Source organism: Mercenaria mercenaria, chromosome 2, assembly GCF_021730395.1.
Source record: "Mercenaria mercenaria strain notata chromosome 2, MADL_Memer_1, whole genome shotgun sequence".
Taxonomy (NCBI): Eukaryota; Metazoa; Mollusca; class Bivalvia; order Venerida; family Veneridae; genus Mercenaria; species Mercenaria mercenaria.
Genome location: NC_069362.1, coordinates 117,535,971 through 117,559,029, shown reverse-complemented (window position 1 = coordinate 117,559,029; position 23,059 = coordinate 117,535,971). Strand labels below are relative to the sequence as shown.

Genomic DNA, 23,059 nt, shown 5'->3' with positions numbered 1-23,059 from the left:
AGAGAAGAGGCTTTTCTAAGAAAATATCAGCGTCATTATGAAGAAAGAAAAAAACATAAGTACAGATTACTTGATCTCAACAGGCTTTGTAAGTCTATAAGGAAGACATCAGTAGTAATTATATAAAGTAATTATTAGCTTGACATAAGTTCCATTATAAACTAATAAATTGTGAATAAAAGAAAAGTTGATGAATTGAAATTAATTTGTTTTGTTGACAGTGTACGGATACAATTTTAGTGACCCCTATGCTAATTAACATGATACATGCCCGGCTGTGCAGTAGCTCCATGTAGTGTAATATGCATGTGATGTGTATGGAGTTAATTTTTAAGTTTTTCAATGCTTTTTGTGAAAGAAAAAGCCAAAAAATTGATTGTTGTTTAAGAAATAATATATCCATAACTATTACAGTGATTTATCATTGAATAAATTCATACTTTGGAAGTTTAGATGCTAAGAATTATATCACAAGGGCAAAGCCCTCGTGATATAATGGTATGCATCTAAACGACAAACAATAACTTTATTCAAGAGAATATCACTGAGATATATTATTCTGATTCAAACACGTTATCAGGGATTATCATAAGCATCCTTGATGACATCCATCAAATATTTGCCAGTTTTCTGTTGGTTTCATCCAGCGTGCCGCTGCTCTGCTGTTTGACACTATGATGTAATAATTGTGAAGTCAGAAAAATAAATTGTTGCAAAATAACACACAATTTTCAACTTTGTTTGACAGGAAAACAAATTGGGTCATGTTAGAAATACTCTTATTTAGTGGTGTTATTGTAGTCAAATAATATCAGATACTTTACCACCAAAACTACCATGGATTGATTAAATTACACTATAAAATTCATTTTTCTGCATTCTCTTTATGCAACAACAGAAACAACTTCAAACGTTTAACATTAAAAAAGGACAACTAATTATTGTAAATAAAACAGTTGTTAATATCTGATTTATAATAATCTTCTTGTTGCAGTGAGAGTTTTACTGGATAAAGGTGCTGATCCTAATAAAAAGGATTTTATTGGGAACACCCCGTTGCATTTGTGTAAGTATTTTAAAGTTAAGTAGGACAGAAGCATTTTAAGAACAATTGAAACTATATACATTAAAGATAGATAAAAGTATTTAGGTATTGGGGGAAATATGAGAATTTCTGGCACAAGGTGCTATCACAAACAAATATGCATGTTCATTATGATAAAATGCACCATCTCTGACAAAAAAAAGAAACAAAGACATTGATGTGCTTGTTGACATTCATAGTTTAAATAAACAAAAACTGTTAGATAAAAAGTGGTTTTGAAAGTTTTTCATTCTTTTAAAGAATGTTTACAGAAGTCTTCTTGATCATTGTTTAAATGTTTATCTGGGTATTGCCCAGTACCAGAAACTCATTGATTGTTCATCTCTGAAAGTAGCCTTAGGACTTAGGGCCTACTTTAATTGTAATATGAGTTGTTAAGCTGATTTACAGTTGTAGCAATAAAAGTAGGTTTTTGAACTAAATAGAGGTTAAGACAGAGGTTTGACTTTGCTCAAGGGCACTGTCAGACTTGTGTTTGCCTAGGGAGTGGTCTGATTTCTGTTTGCCTAAGGGGCGTGGTCATATTTGTGTTTGCCCTAGGGTTTGTCAGATCTGTGTTTGCCCAAGGGCATGATCATCTGACTTGCATTCAGACTTGTGTTTTCCCAAGGGCATGTTCAAACTGGTGTTTTCCCAAGATCGTGTACAGACTTGTGTTTTCCTAGGGCATGTTCAGACCAGTGTTTGCCCAAGGGCATGGTCTGACTTGCTTGTGTTTTCCCAAGGACATGTTCAGACTTGTGTTTTCCCAAGGGCATGTTCAAACTGGTGTTTTCTCAAGATCATGTTTAGACTTGTGTTTTCCTAAGGGCATGTTCAGACCAGTGTTTGCTCAAGGGCATGGTCTGACTTGCTTGTGTTTTCCCAAGGGCATGTTCAGACTTGTGTTTTCCTAAATGCATGTTCAGGCCAGTGCTTGCCCATGGGCATCATCTAACAAGCATTTGTCCAAGGGCATGAATAGATCAGTGTTTGCTCAAGGGCAAGAATAGATCAGTGTTTGCCCAAGGGTGGGACCAGACCAGCGTTTCCCAAGGGTGTTGTCAGACTTGCGACTCCCCACCCCACAAGGGCATGGTCAGACGTGTTTGCCCAATGGCATTTTCAGACGGGGTTGCCCAGAGGCATGGTTATACCAGTGTTTTGCTTGTGGTTATGAGCTGAGTCAAAAACAGTACAGAATTCAGTTATTTATAGCAATGGATTTCAGTTGTCTAATTATCCCCCAATGAAAGTCGGAGGGATATAGTTTTGGCGTTGTCCATCAGTCCGTCCTTCCATCCGTCCTTCCGTCCATCCGAAGCCATATCTAGGAAATGGTTGGGAATATTTATTTAAAACTTCATATACATGTTCACCGCTATGAGTTCTTGCGGCCCGTCAAGTTTCAGTCAGATTGCCCAAGTAACACCAGAGTTATGGTCCTTAGAAATTTCTAGTGTTAACTATATAGGGTACTATAAATATGGCAATTTCTGCATCATAATTTTTGATATATTTGACCTCGAACTATGAAACTTAAACAGAATTTAGATCACCATAATGTGGTTGTGTACACACAATTTCGTTCGGATTTATATGTAAATTAAGAGTTATTGCCCTTTAATTGTATAAAAATCCGCATATTTGTACATAACAAACTTACCATTTGGTAGAATTTTATTAAATTTCTTTTATTCTTTTCCATGAAAATTTATTGTAAACATGTGAAGTTGTGTACCCACATCTGGTCACCGCCTTACCTTGATCACACCCCTCCCTATCCCCCGACCCGCGCTCCACAAAAAAAAAAAAAAAAAAAAAAAAATCCTTATTTAAATTTTTTTAAACAGACTTCATATACATGTTCATCACTATGAGGTTATAGGGCCCATCAAGTTTCAGACAGATTGCCCAAGTAATACCAGAGTTATGGCCCTTAGAAGTTTCCAGTGTTAACTATATAGGGTACTATAGATCTATAGATATGGCAATTTCTGCATCATAACTTTTGATCTATTTGACCTTGAACTATGAAACTTTAACAGAATTTAGAGCACTATAATGTGGTTGTGCACACACAATTTCGAACGGGTTTCTTTTGTAACCAGAGTTATTGCCCTTTAATTTTCTATAATTCCACATATTTTTACATAACAAATTTACCATTTGGCAGAATTTCATTAAATTTCTTTCATTCTTTTCTGTGAACATTTATTATAAATTATACAAAGGATGTGTATGTTTTTATGTTATTGTGAGAAATTATGTACATACATTTACAGCTAAGGTTTTATTGTGGTTTATTTTTTTATAAATGACAAAAAATCTTGTTAATTTACTTGTACTTTTTAAAAAAAACAAAGAGAGTATATACAAAAACAATCTCAGAATAATTCTTAAGTGAACTTAACCTTTACCCTGCTAAATATCTACAATGGACTGGTCTATCATTCAGTGTGGGCAGTTTTTAGCCCACCATCATCAGATGGTGGACTATTAAAATCACTCTGCGTCCGTGGTCCGTCCGTCCGTCAGTCCGTCTGTCCGTCCATCCGTTAACAATTTCTCGTTATCGCATCTCCTCAGAAACTACTGGGGGGGATTTTGACCAAACTTTGTCAGAATGATGTATTGGTACCCTAGTTGTGTCCCCCTGAAAATCAGACTGGTTCAACAATTTATGAGTGAGTTATGGCCCTTTGTTTATTTCTATAATTTACATAGATTTATATAGGGAAAAACTTTGAAAACCTTCTTGTCCAAAACCACAGGGCCTATGGCTTTGATATTTGGTATGAAGCATCATCTAGTGGTCCTCTACCAAGATTATTCAAATTATTTCTCTGGGGTCAAATATGGCCCCACCCCTGGGGGTCACATGGTTTATATAGACTTATATAGGGAAAAACTTTGAAAAACCTCTTGTCCAAAACCACAGGGCCTAGGGCTTTGATATATTGTATGTGACATCATCTAGTGGTCTTCGACTAAGATTGTTCAAATTATACCCCTAGGGTCAAATATGGCCCAGCCCAGGGGGTCATATGGTTTACATAGACTTATATAGGGAAAAACTTTGAAAATCTTCTTGTCCAAACCACAAAGCCTAGGGCTTTGATATTTGTAATGTAGCATCATCTAGTGGTTCTCTACCAAGTTTGTTCAAATTATCCCCCTAGGGTCAAATATGGCCCTGCCCCGGGGGTCACATGCTTCATATAGACTTATATAGGGAAAAGTTTTTAAAATCTTCTTGTCAATAACTACAACATTCAAACTTGGACCACATGTATATTTTTGAGAGGCAGATGAACCTTGACATGAGTTGACCTTGATTTTGACTTAGTGACCTACTTTCACATTTCTGTAGCTACAGCCTTCAAATTTGGACCACATGCATAGTTTGTGCACCGGAAAGAACTTTGACCTTGATTTTGACCTAGTGACCTACTTTCACATTTTTGAAGGTACAGGCGTCAAATTTGGACCATATGCATAGTTCCATGTTTCAAAATGAAATTTGACATTGATTTTGACCTAGTGACCTACTTTCACATTTCTCAAGCTAGAGCCTTCAAATTTGAACCACCTGCATAGTTTTGTGTACCGAAAAAAACTTTGACCTTGACATTGACCTGGTGACCTACTTTCACATTTTTGAAGGTACAGTCTTCAAATTTGGACCACATGCATAATTTTGGTTTCGAAATGAAATTTGACCTTGATTTTGACCTAGTGACCTACTTTCACATTTTCTCAAGTTATACAGCCTTCAAATTTGGACCACATGCATAGTTTTGTGCACCAGAAAACACTTTGACCTTGACATTGACCAAGTGACCTACTTTCACATTTTTTGTAGGTACAGGCTTCAAATTTGGACCACATGCATAGTTTCGTGTTCGAAAATGAAATTTGACCTTGATTTTGACCTAGTGACCTACTTCCACATTTCTCAAGCTACAGCCTTCAAATTTTGACCACATGCATAGTTTTGTGTATCGAAAAAACTTTGACCTTGACATTGACCTAGTGACCTACTTTCACATTTTTGAAGGTACAGGCTTCAAATTTGGACCACATGCATAGTTTTGTGTTCCGAAATGAAATTTGACCTTGATTTTGACCCAGTGACCTACTTTCACATTTCTCAAGCTACAGCCTTCAAATTTGGACCACATGCATGGTTTTATGTACCGAAACAAACTTTGACCTTTACATTGACCTAGTTACCTACTTTACATTTTTGAAGGTACAATCTTCAAATTTGGACCACATTCATAGTTCTGTATTCTGAAATAAAATTTGACCTTGATTTTCACCTAGTGACCTACTTTCACATTTCTCAAGCTACAGCCTTCAAATTTGGACCACATGCATAGTTTTGTGTATGAAATGAACTTTGACCTTAAGATTGACCTAGTGACCTACTTTCACATTTCTGTAGCTACAGGCTTCAAATTTAGACCACATGCATAGGATTGTGTACCGAAACAAACTTTGACCTTGATATTGACCTAGTGACCTACTTTCACATTTTTGAAGGTACAGGCTTCAAATTTGCACCACTTCCATAGTTTTGTGTACCAAATTAAACTTTGACCTTAAGATTGACCTAGTGACCTACTTTCAAATTTCTCAAACTACAGCCTTCAATCTTGATGCACATGCATAGTTTTGTGTACAAAGAACTTTGACCTTGAAATTGATCTAGTGACCTACTTTCACATTTCTCAAGCTACAGCTTTCAAATTTGAACCACATGCACAGTGTTGTGTATGGAAATGAAATTTGACCTTGAGCTTGTCAGTAAGTCTTGAAATTTGGAACACTCAAAAATGGCACATTGGTGGGCGCCAAGATCACTCTGTGATCTCTTGTTAACATTTACTGTGAAATCATTAATATTCGTGGGGGACTAATTTTCGTGGATTTCGTGGTTGGGTCAATCCACGAAATTTAATCCCAACGTACAAGTAAAATTCCCATACACTTTATGTCCAAGGGCATGAATAGATCAGTGTTTGCTCAAGGGCAAGAATAGATCAGTGTTTGCCCAAGGGTGGGACCAGACCAGAGTTTCCCAAGGGTGTTGTCAGACTTGCGACTCCCCACCCCACAAGGGCATGGTCAGACGTGTTTGCCCAATGGGATATAGTTTTGGCGTTGTCCGTCCGTCCGTCCTTCCATCCGTCCTTCCGTCCATCCGGAGCCATATCTAGGAAATGGTTGTGAATATTTATTTAAAACTTCATATACATGTTCACCGCTATGAGTTCTTGCGGCCCGTCAAGTTTCAGTCAGATTGCCCGAGTAACACCAGAGTTATGGCCCTTAGAAATTTCTAGTGTTAACTATATAGGGTACTATAAATATGGCAAATTCTGCATCATAATTTTTGATATATTTGACCTGGAACTATGAAACTTAAACAGAATTTAGATCACCATAATGTGGTTGTGTACACACAATTTCGTTCGGATTTATTTGTAAATTAAGAGTTATTGCCCTTTAATTGTATAAAAATCCGCATATTTGTACATAACAAACTTACTATTTGGTAGAATTTCATTAAATTTCTTTCATTCTTTTCCATGAAAATTTATTGTAAACATGTGAAGTTGTGTACCCACATCTGGTCACCGCCTTACCTTGATCACACCCCTCCCTATCCCCCGACCCGCGCTCCACAAAAAAAAAAAAAAAAAAAAAAAAAATCCTTATTTAAATTTTTTTAAACAGACTTCATATACATGTTCATCACTATGAGGTTATAGGGCCCATCAAGTTTCAGACAGATTGCCCAAGTAATACCAGAGTTATGGCCCTTAGAAGTTTCCAGTGTTAACTATATAGGGTACTATAGATCTATAGATATGGCAATTTCTGCATCATAACTTTTGATCTATTTGACCTTGAACTATGAAACTTTAACAGAATTTAGAGCACTATAATGTGGTTGTGCACACACAATTTCGAACGGGTTTCTTTTGTAACCAGAGTTATTGCCCTTTAATTTTCTATAATTCCACATATTTTTACATAACAAATTTACCATTTGGCAGAATTTCATTAAATTTCTTTCATTCTTTTCTGTGAACATTTATTATAAATTATACAAAGGATGTGTATGTTTTTATGTTATTGTGAGAAATTATGTACATACATTTACAGCTAAGGTTTTATTGTGGTTTATTTTTTTATAAATGACAAAAAATCTTGTTAATTTACTTGTACTTTTTAAAAAAAACAAAGAGAGTATATACAAAAACAATCTCAGAATAATTCTTAAGTGAACTTAACCTTTACCCTGCTAAATATCTACAATGGACTGGTCTATCATTCAGTGTGGGCAGTTTTTAGCCCACCATCATCAGATGGTGGACTATTAAAATCACTCTGCGTCCGTGGTCCGTCCGTCCGTCAGTCCGTCTGTCCGTCCATCCGTTAACAATTTCTCGTTATCGCATCTCCTCAGAAACTACTGGGGGGGATTTTGACCAAACTTTGTCAGAATGATGTATTGGTACCCTAGTTGTGTCCCCCTGAAAATCAGACTGGTTCAACAATTTATGAGTGAGTTATGGCCCTTTGTTTATTTCTATAATTTACATAGATTTATATAGGGAAAAACTTTGAAAACCTTCTTGTCCAAAACCACAGGGCCTATGGCTTTGATATTTGGTATGAAGCATCATCTAGTGGTCCTCTACCAAGATTATTCAAATTATTTCTCTGGGGTCAAATATGGCCCCGCCCTGGGGGTCACATGGTTTATATAGACTTATATAGGGAAAAACTTTGAAAAACCTCTTGTCCAAAACCACAGGGCCTAGGGCTTTGATATTTTGTATGTGACATCATCTAGTGGTCTTCGACTAAGATTGTTCAAATTATACCCCTAGGGTCAAATATGGCCCAGCCCAGGGGGTCATATGGTTTACATAGACTTATATAGGGAAAAACTTTGAAAATCTTCTTGTCCAAACCACAAAGCCTAGGGCTTTGATATTTGTAATGTAGCATCACCTAGTGGTTCTCTACCAAGTTTGTTCAAATTATCCCCCTAGGGTCAAATATGGCCCTGCCCCGGGGGTCACATGCTTCATATAGACTTATATAGGGAAAAGTTTTTAAAATCTTCTTGTCAATAACTACAACATTCAAACTTGGACCACATGTATATTTTTGAGAGGCAGATGAACCTTGACATGAGTTGACCTTGATTTTGACTTAGTGACCTACTTTCACATTTCTGTAGCTACAGCCTTCAAATTTGGACCACATGCATAGTTTTGTGCACCGGAAAGAACTTTGACCTTGATTTTGACCTAGTGACCTACTTTCACATTTTTGAAGGTACAGGCGTCAAATTTGGACCATATGCATAGTTCCATGTTTCAAAATGAAATTTGACATTGATTTTGACCTAGTGACCTACTTTCACATTTCTCAAGCTAGAGCCTTCAAATTTGAACCACCTGCATAGTTTTGTGTACCGAAAAAAACTTTGACCTTGACATTGACCTGGTGACCTACTTTCACATTTTTGAAGGTACAGTCTTCAAATTTGGACCACATGCATAATTTTGGTTTCGAAATGAAATTTGACCTTGATTTTGACCTAGTGACCTACTTTCACATTTTCTCAAGTTATACAGCCTTCAAATTTGGACCACATGCATAGTTTTGTGCACCAGAAAACACTTTGACCTTGACATTGACCAAGTGACCTACTTTCACATTTTTGTAGGTACAGGCTTCAAATTTGGACCACATGCATAGTTTCGTGTTCGGAAATGAACTTTGACCTTGATTTTGACCTAGTGACCTACTTCCACATTTCTCAAGCTACAGCCTTCAAATTTTGACCACATGCATAGTTTTGTGTATCGAAAAAACTTTGACCTTGACATTGACCTAGTGACCTACTTTCACATTTTTGAAGGTACAGGCTTCAAATTTGGACCACATGCATAGTTTTGTGTTCCGAAATGAAATTTGACCTTGATTTTGACCCAGTGACCTACTTTCACATTTCTCAAGCTACAGCCTTCAAATTTGGACCACATGCATGGTTTTATGTACCGAAACAAACTTTGACCTTTACATTGACCTAGTTACCTACTTTACATTTTTGAAGGTACAATCTTCAAATTTGGACCACATTCATAGTTCTGTATTCTGAAATAAAATTTGACCTTGATTTTCACCTAGTGACCTACTTTCACATTTCTCAAGCTACAGGCTTCAAATTTGGACCACATGCATAGTTTTGTGTACTGAAATGAACTTTGACCTTAAGATTGACCTAGTGACCTACTTTCACATTTCTGTAGCTACAGGCTTCAAATTTAGACCACATGCATAGGATTGTGTACCGAAACAAACTTTGACCTTGATATTGACCTAGTGACCTACTTTCACATTTTTGAAGGTACAGGCTTCAAATTTGCACCACTTCCATAGTTTTGTGTACCAAATTAAACTTTGACCTTAAGATTGACCTAGTGACCTACTTTCAAATTTCTCAAACTACAGCCTTCAATCTTGATGCACATGCATAGTTTTGTGTACAAAGAACTTTGACCTTGAAATTGATCTAGTGACCTACTTTCACATTTCTCAAGCTACAGCTTTCAAATTTGAACCACATGCACAGTGTTGTGTATGGAAATGAAATTTGACCTTGAGCTTGTCAGTAAGTCTTGAAATTTGGAACACTCAAAAATGGCACATTGGTGGGCGCCAAGATCACTCTGTGATCTCTTGTTAACATTTACTGTGAAATCATTAATATTCGTGGGGACTAATTTTCGTGGATTTCGTGGTTGGGTCAATCCACGAAATTTAATCCCAACGTACAAGTAAAATTCCCATACACTTTATGTCCAAGGGCATGAATAGATCAGTGTTTGCTCAAGGGCAAGAATAGATCAGTGTTTGCCCAAGGGTGGGACCAGACCAGAGTTTCCCAAGGGTGTTGTCAGACTTGCGACTCCCCACCCCACAAGGGCATGGTCAGACGTGTTTGCCCAATGGGATATAGTTTTGGCGTTGTCCGTCCGTCCGTCCTTCCATCCGTCCTTCCGTCCATCCGGAGCCATATCTAGGAAATGGTTGTGAATATTTATTTAAAACTTCATATACATGTTCACCGCTATGAGTTCTTGCGGCCCGTCAAGTTTCAGTCAGATTGCCCGAGTAACACCAGAGTTATGGCCCTTAGAAATTTCTAGTGTTAACTATATAGGGTACTATAAATATGGCAAATTCTGCATCATAATTTTTGATATATTTGACCTGGAACTATGAAACTTAAACAGAATTTAGATCACCATAATGTGGTTGTGTACACACAATTTCGTTCGGATTTATTTGTAAATTAAGAGTTATTGCCCTTTAATTGTATAAAAATCCGCATATTTGTACATAACAAACTTACTATTTGGTAGAATTTCATTAAATTTCTTTCATTCTTTTCCATGAACATTTATTGTAAACATGTGAAGTTGTGTACCCACATCTGGTCACCGCCTTACCTTGATCACACCCCTCCCTATCCCCCGACCCCCGACCCACAAAAAAAAAAAAAAAAAATCCTTATTTTAATTTTTTTAAACAAACTTCATATACATGTTCACCACTATGAGGTTATAGGGCCCATCAAGTTTCAGACAGATTGCCCAAGTAATACCAGAGTTATGGCCCTTAGAAGTTTCCAGTGTTAACTATATAGGGTACTATAGATCTATAGATATGGCAATTTCTGCATCATAACTTTTGATCTATTTGACCTTGAACTATGAAACTTAAACAGAATTTAGAGCACTATAATGTGGTTGTGCACACACAATTTCGAACGGGTTTCTTTTGTAACCGGAGTTATTGCCCTTTAATTTTCTAAAATTCCACATATTTTTACATAACAAATTTACCATTTGGCAGAATTTCATTAAATTTCTTTCATTCTTTTCTGTGAACATTTATTATAAACATGTGAAGTTGCACACCCACACATGGTCACCCACTTGCCTTGGTCACACTCCCCCCCCCCCCCCCCCCCCCCCCCCCCTCCAAAAAAAATTTTTTTTTTTTTCATTTCTTATTTTAAATTTTTTTTCAAACCTTCCATGATTATTTATCAACATGCAAGTTGTACCATTCCCCCACCTCACTCCTCCACCCAGTCATGCCCACCACTGATCATGCATCCTCTGCCCCCCCCACCCCCCCCCCCCCCCCCCCCCCACAACTTCACTCTTTTTTTTTCATTTTTAATTTTCCATCAATATTTATAATCAACATGTGAAATTTTGTTTCCTCTCCCGTTCCCCCGCACCCCCACCCCCTAAAAAAATAAGATATTAAGTTGTGACTTTACAAACCTTGTCCTCAGCCATGTTCAAGATATCTTACCTATGTTCTCTTAAGAACATAATGTTTTTTTTTTAGATCAGATGTACATGTTAAACAGCAACACCTGGTGCCAAACCACTCAAAGACAATTTTTCGTTCCAGTTAAACTTCACTGCCATGTTCAAGATATCTTACCTGTGTTCTCTTAAGAACATCTGTTCTTTTAAGTTCAAATGTACATGTTAAACAGCAACACCTGGTGCCAAATCACTCAAAGACAATATTTCATTCCAGTTAAACTTCAAGCTCACATTTCAATTAACTGCATTTAATTTTAAAAGCTAAGCTTACTACAGTAAGCATATCCCATTCAAAATAAATTCTTTAGTCAGGATCAAAGTATCATACCGTATTTTCCCGTATTAACGCCCCCGGGGGCGTTACATTTTCCAAAGAGGGGGCGTTTATTTGAGGTAAAAAAATAAAAAATGAAAATTTTTACAAAACTTAAAAACATCGTTCAATCTAGCTGTAAAGTGTTTTGAGTTGTTTAATCCCCCCAAAACGTAATTATTTGGCATCCAATTTAATGCAGTGTGTCTTTTATGCATTTAAATACGGTACCTCGTGTATTCCATGTCTGGCTTTTTGACACGCTCGCGACACTACACATTACGTCATGACCCAAACAGCTGTGTACTCCGATAACATTTTCCTTAGTACATGCGGGTAGCTAATTGCGCAATACACAATGTCAATGGTTTGACACGCTGCTGTGCCTGCTTTTAAATTAAAAGTTCTTAAAACTGCCGAAGAAAAGGGTATATCGTAAACACATTGCTGCAAGTTTGTTTAAAGTCGGCAGGAAGCGTGTGCGCGAGTGGTGTAAAAACAAATCAAAAATGTATTTACCGTTTAATTTTCTGTTACATACCGTACTTAGTACAAATGTTTTGGACTTACGGTACATGGATTGTTTAAAAGTGTGTTTAATTTTTAATACATTGGACTTTAGTACTGTAAATTACTTATTATGTGGACTTATAAAAATGAGGTAGGTGATTTTTTCCCGTTCTTGTTGATTTTTTTCCCTCCAAAATGGGTGGGGGGCGTTAATTAGAGGGGGGGCCTTAATTCGGGAAAATACGGTACATTTATTATGTACTCTTTTATTAAACATTTGTTTTCTGTTAAATTGATCTTGACTAATGAAATTATTTGCTTCTTATTAACATCCTTAACTTTTTGCCGGATATATTTTTTTGCCATTCCTCAGTTATATCGGTTTCCCGTGTGATGTCTCATTAAATGCAATGACCATTTGTTTTTTTTTTACCCGTGATCAAACATAGCCTTTTGAGAAAAAAGACATCCGTCGGATTCTAAATAAAAGAAGTGGATCCCCGTTGAAACCATTTGGATCCAGTCAGAAACATTTGGAAACCAGTCAAAAATGTTTAATACATTGCAGTCGGCAGTCTGCAAACATTAAAGGATGTGCCGCGCGAGCACTGATTGCTTCACGTGCTAATTACGGACTGATTATCAAGGTGACAATCAGACCGTTTGACACGTTTATTGATTATCTGAGGGTGCGGCCAACAGTTTCCTGCTTGGCAGGTCATGTGTATTGAGATTTCAGACCGAAATTTATATTTTTTTCATTTTTACGGGACCGAATTTTTTTATTTTTTCACTCCAGGAATTGGTCTGAAAAGTCAAAAATCGGTCCAAAACCGACAAACCGGCAAATTTCCGGAGCCCTGTTCCTCACCACAAACCCTTTCTGCGGGGGATACCAATTCATCGAATTTGCTTGTTACACATGAAAGGATCACCACATTCTTCAACAGCAATTATGAACTGGCAACTGAAGTAGTCCCAAATATCAGAATTTTTCATAAAGGGATCTGGAAATGGGAAAGATATTTTTGATTAAGACCTTTATTTTTTAAAAAGCATATTTACTAAACTGCAAGTCTAAAACATGCTGAAATCAGCCACTTTATGTTCTTACAAATTGCTTACTTGTATTTTTCTATTTTTAGCTGCTTGTACCTGCCAGATACCTGTTGTCACCCTTCTTCTTAAAGCAGGTAAGTTTTTTCATTACCGGGTAATAAGAAACTGTATTTAGTCCAACAGATCACTATAATGTATCTAATATTATGGGATCTGTTTCAGAGTGTTTCGCTGTAAGTTGTCCCACCTACCTTTCTAAAATCGCTTCTCGGATTTGAAACAAACATCTTAGGAAGAAACAGCACCAAGCCTAGCCATGCATATTAACCCTTGCCCTGCTAAATGTCTGAAATGAACTTGTCCATCATTCAGTTTGGGCAGTACCACTTCTTATTCAAAGGGGTGTTCACTGAAAATTTACTGACTGAATAGCGAACAGTGCAGACTATGATCAGCCTGCACATCACTAGGTCAAAGGTCAAGGTCACAGTGGCCCGGAACAGTTGAGAATGCTTGGGCCTAGGATCACGAAACTTAATAGGATGGTTGATCATGACCAGCAGATGACCCCTATTGATTTTGAGGTCAGTAGGTCTAAAGGTCAAGGTCACATTGACCCAGAACAGTAGATTTTTTTTGCCAAATACCTAGAGAATGCTTTGGTCTAAGATCACATTCGATACGGAGGTCACTTATGACTGGTAAATGACCCATATTTATTGATTTGAGGTCAGTACATCAAACGTCCAGTGCACAGTGACCAAATAATTTCTGTTCCTTGTGCAGTTACTGAATGCATCAAGGGGGGCATTTCGTGTTCTACGAGGTCTTGTTTTATCTTGTGTTTCCTGATGATGTTTTGTAAAAGTTTGCCTGTTCTTGCATTGTCAACAAAATAAAATATGATCATTACAGTGATAGGAAATATGAGCACCAGTGTGCTCTGGACACACATTTGAGCCGTGCCATGAGAAAATCAACATAGTGGCTTTGCGACCAGCATGGATCCAGACCAGCCTGTGCATCCCCGCAGTCTGGTCAGGATCCATGCTGTTCGCTAACAGTATCTGTAATTCTTATAGACTTTGAAAGCGAACAGATACTGTTAGCGAACAGCATGGATCCTGACCAGACTGCGGGGATGCACAGGCTGGTCTGGATCCATGCTGGTCGCAAAGCCACTATGTTGATTTTCTCATGGCATGGCTCATTTAGTTTAAAAGGTGACATTAATTTATGAATAAAGTTTTCCAATACTATTTGTCAAAATTGCTATTTAAATTTCAACTCAGTTTGAAAGGAAGGATCTCTTTGAATAATGAGTACCAAGTTGATACTAACATCATTTTCCATGTTATTGCCCTTTCATACCTTTTTGGAAAAAAAATTGTCAAAACTATTTCTTCAAATTACTTTGGATTTTTACCAAACGTTTTAAGGAAGATAAGATCCAAGATTATTTTGCCTATCTTCAGCTTGTCTTGTTCACACAGGTTTTGCCCTTTTAAAGTAAATGAAAAGCATGTTGGAGATCAGCGAATCTTTAGTTGACATTTAAATTTTTGAAGTGTTATTTTCCTTACAGTTTGTATTGTAGCTGAGCATGAAGATTTCACACATCCTTAAATGTCTGTTAAGGATTGTTAAGGATTGTTTTTCATTTACCATTACCTTCTGCAGACTTATAATTTTTTATTGCCTTTGTTACCACCACAACAAAAACATTTATTATATGGAATCTTGTATAACCTTAGGTTCAAATAAAGGTTAATGTTTCTTAGATGTGTAGTTCACGATTGCCAGACTTCAAAGTCACGACAAGGTTTTGTCCCTAAATAACGAGTCTCCTGATAATTTCTCTAACACCTGTAAAAATGTAGCAGTTCCTACACATGACTTTGTCGTTGCAGTAAAGTCATTATACAGTATAATTTCTCATGTATTGTTGTCGCACAGTATTTAATTAATTAGAAAGTGTTTGTGTTATTCTGTAATTGAAAAGTAACGCCCTTACAGTAGCTGGCCAGAATTGGTGTCGATAGTTCCTATTGCAGATGTATATATTTCTTTTGATATACAAGTAACCATTATGATATTCACACCTTCATTCACTCCCATACTGATAGGTGTTGTTTGATCTTAGATTAAGTCTCAGATTCTGTGGTCAATCCCAGTCTCTTGCACTTTGGTTTTGCTCTGAACTCTTGACATCTGCAACCTTTCAGAACTGGCCACATTTAACCTTTAGCCTGCTGGTGGCAAGTAGTTTTGCATATGCGACCAGTGCAGACCAAGATCAGCTGTGCAGGCTGATCATGGTCTGCACTGTAAGCTATTCAGTCAGTTAATTTTTAGTGAACACCCCTTCAAATGATAAATGGTATTGCCCAAACTGAATGATAGACCAGTCCATTGTAGCAATTTATCAGGGTACAGGTTAAGTTCACTTTAGAATTATTCTGAGGTTGTTTTGTATTTACTCTCTTTTTTTCTCTTTTTTTTTAAAGTACAAGTAAATTAGCAAGCTTTTTTATCATTTATGAAAAATAGACTACAATATAGTCTTAGCTGTATGTACATAATTTCTCACAATAACATAAAAGCATACACTTCCTTTGTATTCTCTGTCAGCATAAACAATTTTCTGTAATAAAATAGGTTACCCAGCTGGGGCCTCAAAAAAAAAAAAATTGTAATAAAAGTCTGTTGCTGTATTTCAATATAAATGAACACATTTCATTTTGAAAGAAAGTTGATATCATGATTCAAGTCGTAAATAACAGTTTAAAAAAGTCTTCTTTTAAATTAATAAGATTTTATTTTTCATTAAGATAAGAAAATTGATATCTTGAGTTTATATTGCCTAGATTGGCATCAGTTGTTAAAGGCCCTAAAAAGTTAATCACTGTGTCATAAAATCCCCTTTAATAATATTTTGTTAATACTAGTATACACAGATTTTTTGCAATATCTTTTATCTCTGACTCTTGTTGGGGGAAGCCACAGAAAAAGAGGGCTTTTTAATGGGCCCATTGATATTATTTTTCTGGAATGGAATGAGAACTGTTTAATCTTAGCAGATCTTTTAAATTTATACTCTTTGGAGAATACAATGTCATGCTTATTTTTTTAAAGGCATGCTAGACCTAAATTTCATATTTGAAAATACGCACAATTACTGCAAACATAATATTAACAAGTTTATTTGTATCAACAGTAGTATGAAATGGGATAGGACAACTTATATCCAGCCAAGTTCATGGCAGGACTGGTGTCATATTTTCCTCTTCAGGATCCAATCTAAATAGAAACTGCTAAAAAGAATTCTGATTTGAGTAATCACTAACCAGTCACAGTTGGGAATTGAACATATGTCCCTAGCACTATGGTCTATCCTGTGAACCACTGTGCAAGTGACTCCATGAATATGCTTTTTTCTATTTTTTTTTCAAAGAAATATATGAAGATGATTAGATTATTTACCGGACAATGAACCTTTCAGTTCTTGTTTTCAGGTACAGATATAAAGTCTGTGGATGATTATGGCAGAACACCGCTAAAACTTGCCCGCTCACGTCTGCAGAAGTTGGTGGGTGAGAATAAGGCCTGCGACAGCCTACGTGCTGAAATAAAACAGGTGATTCTTAAGAAATAATGTATACCAAACTGATTTTAAAGTTGATTCTAAAACAACTCAGTTTATTTCCCGATTAAAATTAAACTGTTTGTTATTTTGCAACAGAATCGCTGTTTGTACGTCACAATTATTATGTCATAGCAGCATGCTTCAAAAGTAAATCAAATGCTTGGTGAATGTCGTAAACTATGCAGATAATGATTCTTGATATCATGTTAAAAGCAAAATAATAGATCCGAGTGATTTTCTTTAAGATGTGTATTATTATATCAGTTGAGCTGGGCCCTACTGGTATAATTCCTTTGCATCTGAATTTAAAACAGCGACTTTATTCAATGGCAAATCACTCTTTGGAATATATTATTTCTTATACTATTAAATTTTGTATACTTTGTCTTTGTTAAATAAGTAGTTAAATTCTCAATGTAGTTCATTCATGACACAGCCAGTTTGATACACAGACAAGCTTTAACCTTTAGCTAGCTGGCAGTGAGTTATTCTGCCTTTGCGGCCAGTGCAGACCAAGATTAGCCGTGCAGGCTAATCATGGTCTGTACTGTTCACTATTCAGTCAGTAAATTTTCAGTGAACACCCCTTTAAACCCTTTAAATAATAAATAGTACTGCCCAAATTGAGTGATGGACCAGCCCATTTTAGAAATTTAGCAGGCTAGAGGTTAAAGGATGCATATTCATTTGTTGGACAGGTCATTTAAAAGCGCTTCAGTTTTGCTAGAAAGGAAAGCATGTTCATGGTATACCCTGAAATCATTTGATTTTGTTCTCATAAAATTTCTTGGTTTGCCAAACGGACCAAACATAGGGATATGAATAATAATGAGCCGTGCCATGATAAAACCAACATAGTGGGTTTGCGACCAGCATGGATCCATGCTGTTCGCTTTTAAAGCCTATTGGAATTGGAGAAACTGTTAGCGAACAGCATGGATCCTGACCAGACTGCGCGGATGCGCAGGCTGGTCTGGATCCATGCTGGTCGCAAACCCACTATGTTGATTTTCTCATGGCATGCCTCAATTATGTTGAGCTCAAATTTTGAAACATGAAATAAATTGAAAATTTTGCTTATTTGTTTGGATTTAATTTCATGCATTTGTACAACAACAAAATCCATGAAAAGTAGTTCCACATGAAAATTATAGACTTCACAATTTCATCCTGATATATGTAATTCTATACTTGGTGAATGTTGTGGATATCATTTTAATGAAGCTGTTGCAAGACTTGTTTGTGTCTGGTGTAATAATTCGATATTTTTTTCTATATTTTATGAACACCATGGGGTCAGTATAATGTATATATAACTGTAATTGGACTAAATAGTTTCATATTTACTTGAAGTTTTCAGTAGAAATTGATAATATAATGTTAGAAAAAAGATTGCATGTATATAATTACTTATTAATTCGTCATGAATTTGATAATTGTGGTGTGTTGAGTCTTTTGACAAAAAGTAAAAATAAGCAGTGCAAGGTGCAGGTCTTAACTACCTCTTTTCATGTAAAAATATTTCAGTATGTCCATTGTTTATTTAGACTTTTTCATAACTTCTAGGTAAAGATGAATTACTTCCAAAATTTCTGTAATTTTAACTTTTGTTGTGGCCAGGTCACACTGTTACACCAGTTTTCACTTCTTTTATTTGTCAGTGTCTTATATACATTTCTAGATAAAAATAGAAAAACAAATTAATAACTTATTCTCATGAACCACTAATGGATCTTCATGAAACTTGGTCTGTGACATTCTTGTATGGTCCTCTCTCAATTTTGCTTGACCGCTTCTAGGGGTTACTAGAGCTAAAAATAGAACTGCCTCTTCTCATGATTTGATGGATATCTTCACCACACTCTGTCTGTCACGTCCTTGTTTGGTCCTGTCCCAAGTTTGTTCACATTTGGTCCCATTTAGGAACAGCCAGAGCTAAAAATAGAAAAAAGCCTTTTAATGTCTTCTTATGAACCATTTGAAGGATCTTCACCAAATCCTTTTATAGACCTCTCAGATTGGTTCAATTTCTTTTTCTTGTCTTCTTTTAGGGGCCGCCAGATAAAAAAAAGAAAATCTTATTAAAAATTTGTTGTCATGAACCACTTGATAGGTCTTCATCAGACATGGTCTGTGGCATCCTTGTATGGACCTCTGTAAAGTTTATTAGTCCCCTACTGGTTGAAAACCAGTTTCGGGGACTATAGGAATGCATTTTTCCGTCCGTCATTCCGTCCGTCCGTCCACAATTTCATGTCCGGTCCATAACTCTGTCATTCATGAAGGGATTTTAATATTACTTGGCACAGATGTTCCCCATGATTGACCCAGACCCCTGGCTCAAAGGTCAAGGTCACAATTAGAGGTCAAAGGTCAACAGGGCTTTTTTCCTGTCCGGTCCATAACTCTGCCATCCATGAAGGGGTTTTAATATTACTTGGCACAAATATACCTCATAATAAGACGATGTGTCATGCACAACTTTCAGACCCCTTGCTCAAAGGTCAAGGTCATACTTGGCAGTCAAATGTTTACATGACATGAACAGGGTCTGTTTCGTGTCTGGTCCATAACTCTGTCATTCATGAAGGGATATTGATATGACTTGGCACAAATATTCCCCATGATGAGACGACATGTCGTGCGCAAAACCCGGACCCCTAGCTCAAAGGTCAAGGTCACAGTTGGAGGTCAAATATCAAAAAGGTTTTTTCCCTGTCCGGTCAATAACTCTGTCATCCATCGAGGGATTACAATATTACTTGGCATAAATGTTCCCCATGATGAGATGACATGTCATGTGCAACACCCAGAACCCTAGCTTTAAGGTCAAGGTCACACTTGGAGAACAAAGGTCAACTGGAATTTTTAGCTCGACTATTCGAAGAATAGTCTAGCTATTCTACTCACCCTGGCGTCGGCGTCGGCGTCACACCTTGGTTAAGTTTTTGCATGCAAGTACATACAGCCATCAATTAAAGGCATATAGCTTTGAAACTTATTTTTTCTTTTTCTAGGTCAATTACCAACCTCTCTGGGTCAAGTCCCATAACTCTGACATGTATTTTGAGCAAATTATGCCCCCTTTTGAACTTAGAAAATTTTGGTCAAAGTTTTACATGCAAGTTACTATCTCCAAAACTAATGCAGATATTGAATTGAAACTTCACATGTGTCTTCGGGGTTATAAAACTAGTTGATAGCAGCAAGTCCCATAACTCTGACCTTTATTTTGGCCAAATTATGCCCCCTTTTGGACTTAGAAAATTCTGGTTAAAGTTTTGCGTGCAAGTACATACAGCTATTTCTAAAAGGCATATAGATTTGAAAGTTATTTTTTCTTTTTCTAGGTCAATTGCCAACCTCTCTGGTTCAAGTCCCATAACTCTGACATGTATTTTGAGCAAATTATGCCCCCTTTTGGACTTAGAAAATTCTGGTTAAAGTTTTACATGCAAGTTACTATCTCCAAAACTAATGAAGATATTGAATTGAAACTTCACATGTGTCTTTGGAGTTATAAAACTAGTTGATAGCAGCAAGTCCCATAACTCTGACCTTCATTTTGGCCAAATTATGCCCCCTTTTGGACTTAGAAAATTCTGGTTAAAGTTTTGCGTGCAAGTACATACAGCTATTACTAAAAGGCATATAAATTTGAAACTTATTTTTTCTTTTTCTAGGTCAATTACCAACCTCTCTGGGTCAAGTCCCATAACTCTGACATGTATTTTGAGCAAATTATTCCCCTTTTTGGACTTTGAAAATCCTGGTTAAAGTTTTGCATGCAAGTACATATACAGCTATTACTAAAAGGCATATAGATTTGAAAGTTATTTTTCTTTTTTCTAGATCAATTACCAACCTCACTGGGTCAAGTCCCATAACTCTGGCATGTATTTTGGGCAAATTATGCCCCCTTTTGGACTTAGAAAATTCTGGTTAGAGTTTTACATGCAAGTTTCTATTTCCAGAACTAATGCAGATATTGAATTGAAACTTCACATGTGTCTTCGGGGTTATAAAACTAGTTGATAGCAGCAAGTCCCATAGCTGATATGCATTTTGGTCAAATTATGTCCCCTTTTGAACTTAAAACTCTTTTGATATTTAACCTTTTTATACGCCCGTTTGAAAAAACGGGACGTATTATGGGAACGCCCCTGGCGGGCGTGCGGGCAGCGACAGGGCGCGTCCACAGACTTGTCGGAGCATCTCTTCTACATGCATGAAGGGATTTTGATGAAACTTGGCACAGTTGTTCACCATCATGAGACGGAGTGTCATGCGCAAGAACCAGGTCTCTAGGTCTAAGGTCAAGGTCACACTTAGAGGTCAAAGGTCAAATTCAAGAATGACTTTGTCCGGAGCATATCTTCTTCATGCATAGAGGGATTTTGATGAAAGTTGGCACCATTGTTACATCATCATGAGAAGGAGTGTCATGCGCAAGATCCAGGTCCTCGAGGTCTAAGGTCAAGGTCACACACTAGAGGTCAAAGGATACAAGAATGAAAACTTTGTCCGAGCATTTCTTCTTCATGCATAGAGGATTTTGATATAACTTGGCACAAATGTTCACCACATGAGGCGGAGTGTCATGCGCAAGACCAGGTCTCTAGGTTAATGTCAAGTCACACTTAGAGGTCAAAGGATACAAGAATGAAAACCTTGTCCGGAGCATTTCTTCTTCATGCATAGAGGGATTTTGATATAACTTGGCACAAATGTATACCACCACGAGACGTAGTGTCATGCCCACAGAACCAGGTCCCTAGGTCTAAGAAGTCAAGGTCACACTTAGAGGCCAAAGGTCAGATACAAGAATGACTTTGTCCGGAGCATTTCTTCTTCATGCATGGAGGGATTTTGATGTAACTTGACACAATTATACACCATCATGAGACGAAGTGTCATGCGCAGTTCCCTTCTTTAGAATTACTTCCCTTTGTTGTTACTATAAATAGCTTATATTGTAACTTTTTCATTACTAGTCGTAGGGACAAAATCGAGACCACTTTTCTGTAGTACAACATGCATGCTACATCCAATTTTGAGGTGTATTTTGACCATCTCTACCTGGTAAGATTTTTGTGTGGACTTACAATTTTTTTTTTGATTTTTTTTTTTTTTTTTTTTTTTTTTTTTTTTTTTTTTTTTTAAAGATTAACTTCCCTTAGTTGTTACTATAAATAACTTATATTGTAACTTTTTTATAATTGACCGTAGGGAAAAACCAAGACCACTTTTCTGTGGTACAACATAGATGTTACTTTCAATTTTAGGTGTATTTTAAGGTATCTCTACCTGGTAAGGAGTTTTTTTGTGGACTTAGAAAACAAAAACTAGTTATTACTAAACAACCAAAAATTAAAATTCCATTGCAAATACAGGTGCTAGAGTAAAGAAATTTGCTGTGACGGGCGTATATTGTGACATTCTTGCACTCTTGTTCGGTAATATTTTCCTGCTTCTGGGACAATATTTCGAATATCGACTGGCTGTCTTACGACAGCTCTTTTTCTTGTCCGGTCTAAACTTTTCATGCAAAACAGATGATAAAATATTCCCCTGGAGGAGACAATGTGTCATGCGCAAAACCTGGGCCCACAGCTGAAAGGTCAAGGTCACACTTGGAAGTCAAGTGGATGTTCACCACCATGAGAGGGATTGTCTTGCGCAAGAACCAGGTCCCTAGGTCTAAGGTCAAGGTCACACTTAGAGGCCAAAGGTCAGATACAAGAATGACTTTGTCCGGAGCATTTCTTCTTCATTCATGGCAGAAATGTTCACCATCATGAGGCACCCTTGTTTTTAGAATTACTTCCCTTTGTTTTACTATAAATAGCTTATATTGTAAGTTTTTTAGCTCGACTTTTCAAAGAAAAAGTAGACCTATTGCACTCGCCCCAGCGTCGGCGTCGGCATCGCCGTTGGTTAAAGTTTTTGATAAAGGCAAATATCTCTGTTACTATCAAAGCTATTGACTTGAAACTCAAAATAGT

General features: G+C 36.8%; 1 protein-coding gene across 2 annotated transcripts in view; it reads left to right on the top strand.

Annotated features, from left to right (window-relative positions):
* The window catches only part of LOC123565051 (ankyrin repeat domain-containing protein 54-like), a 46,824-nt gene that overhangs the window by 18,229 nt on the left and 5,536 nt on the right, over positions 1-23,059 (top strand). The window contains exons 5-7 of one of the 2 annotated variants that reach the window (XM_045359052.2): positions 995-1,066; positions 13,495-13,542; positions 16,924-17,045. In XM_045359052.2, coding sequence (XP_045214987.2) covers positions 995-1,066; positions 13,495-13,542; positions 16,924-17,045 — 242 coding nt within the window. The remainder of the gene's footprint in view (positions 1-994; positions 1,067-13,494; positions 13,543-16,923; positions 17,046-23,059) is intronic. The other variant, XM_045359053.2, reaches the window with a different exon arrangement.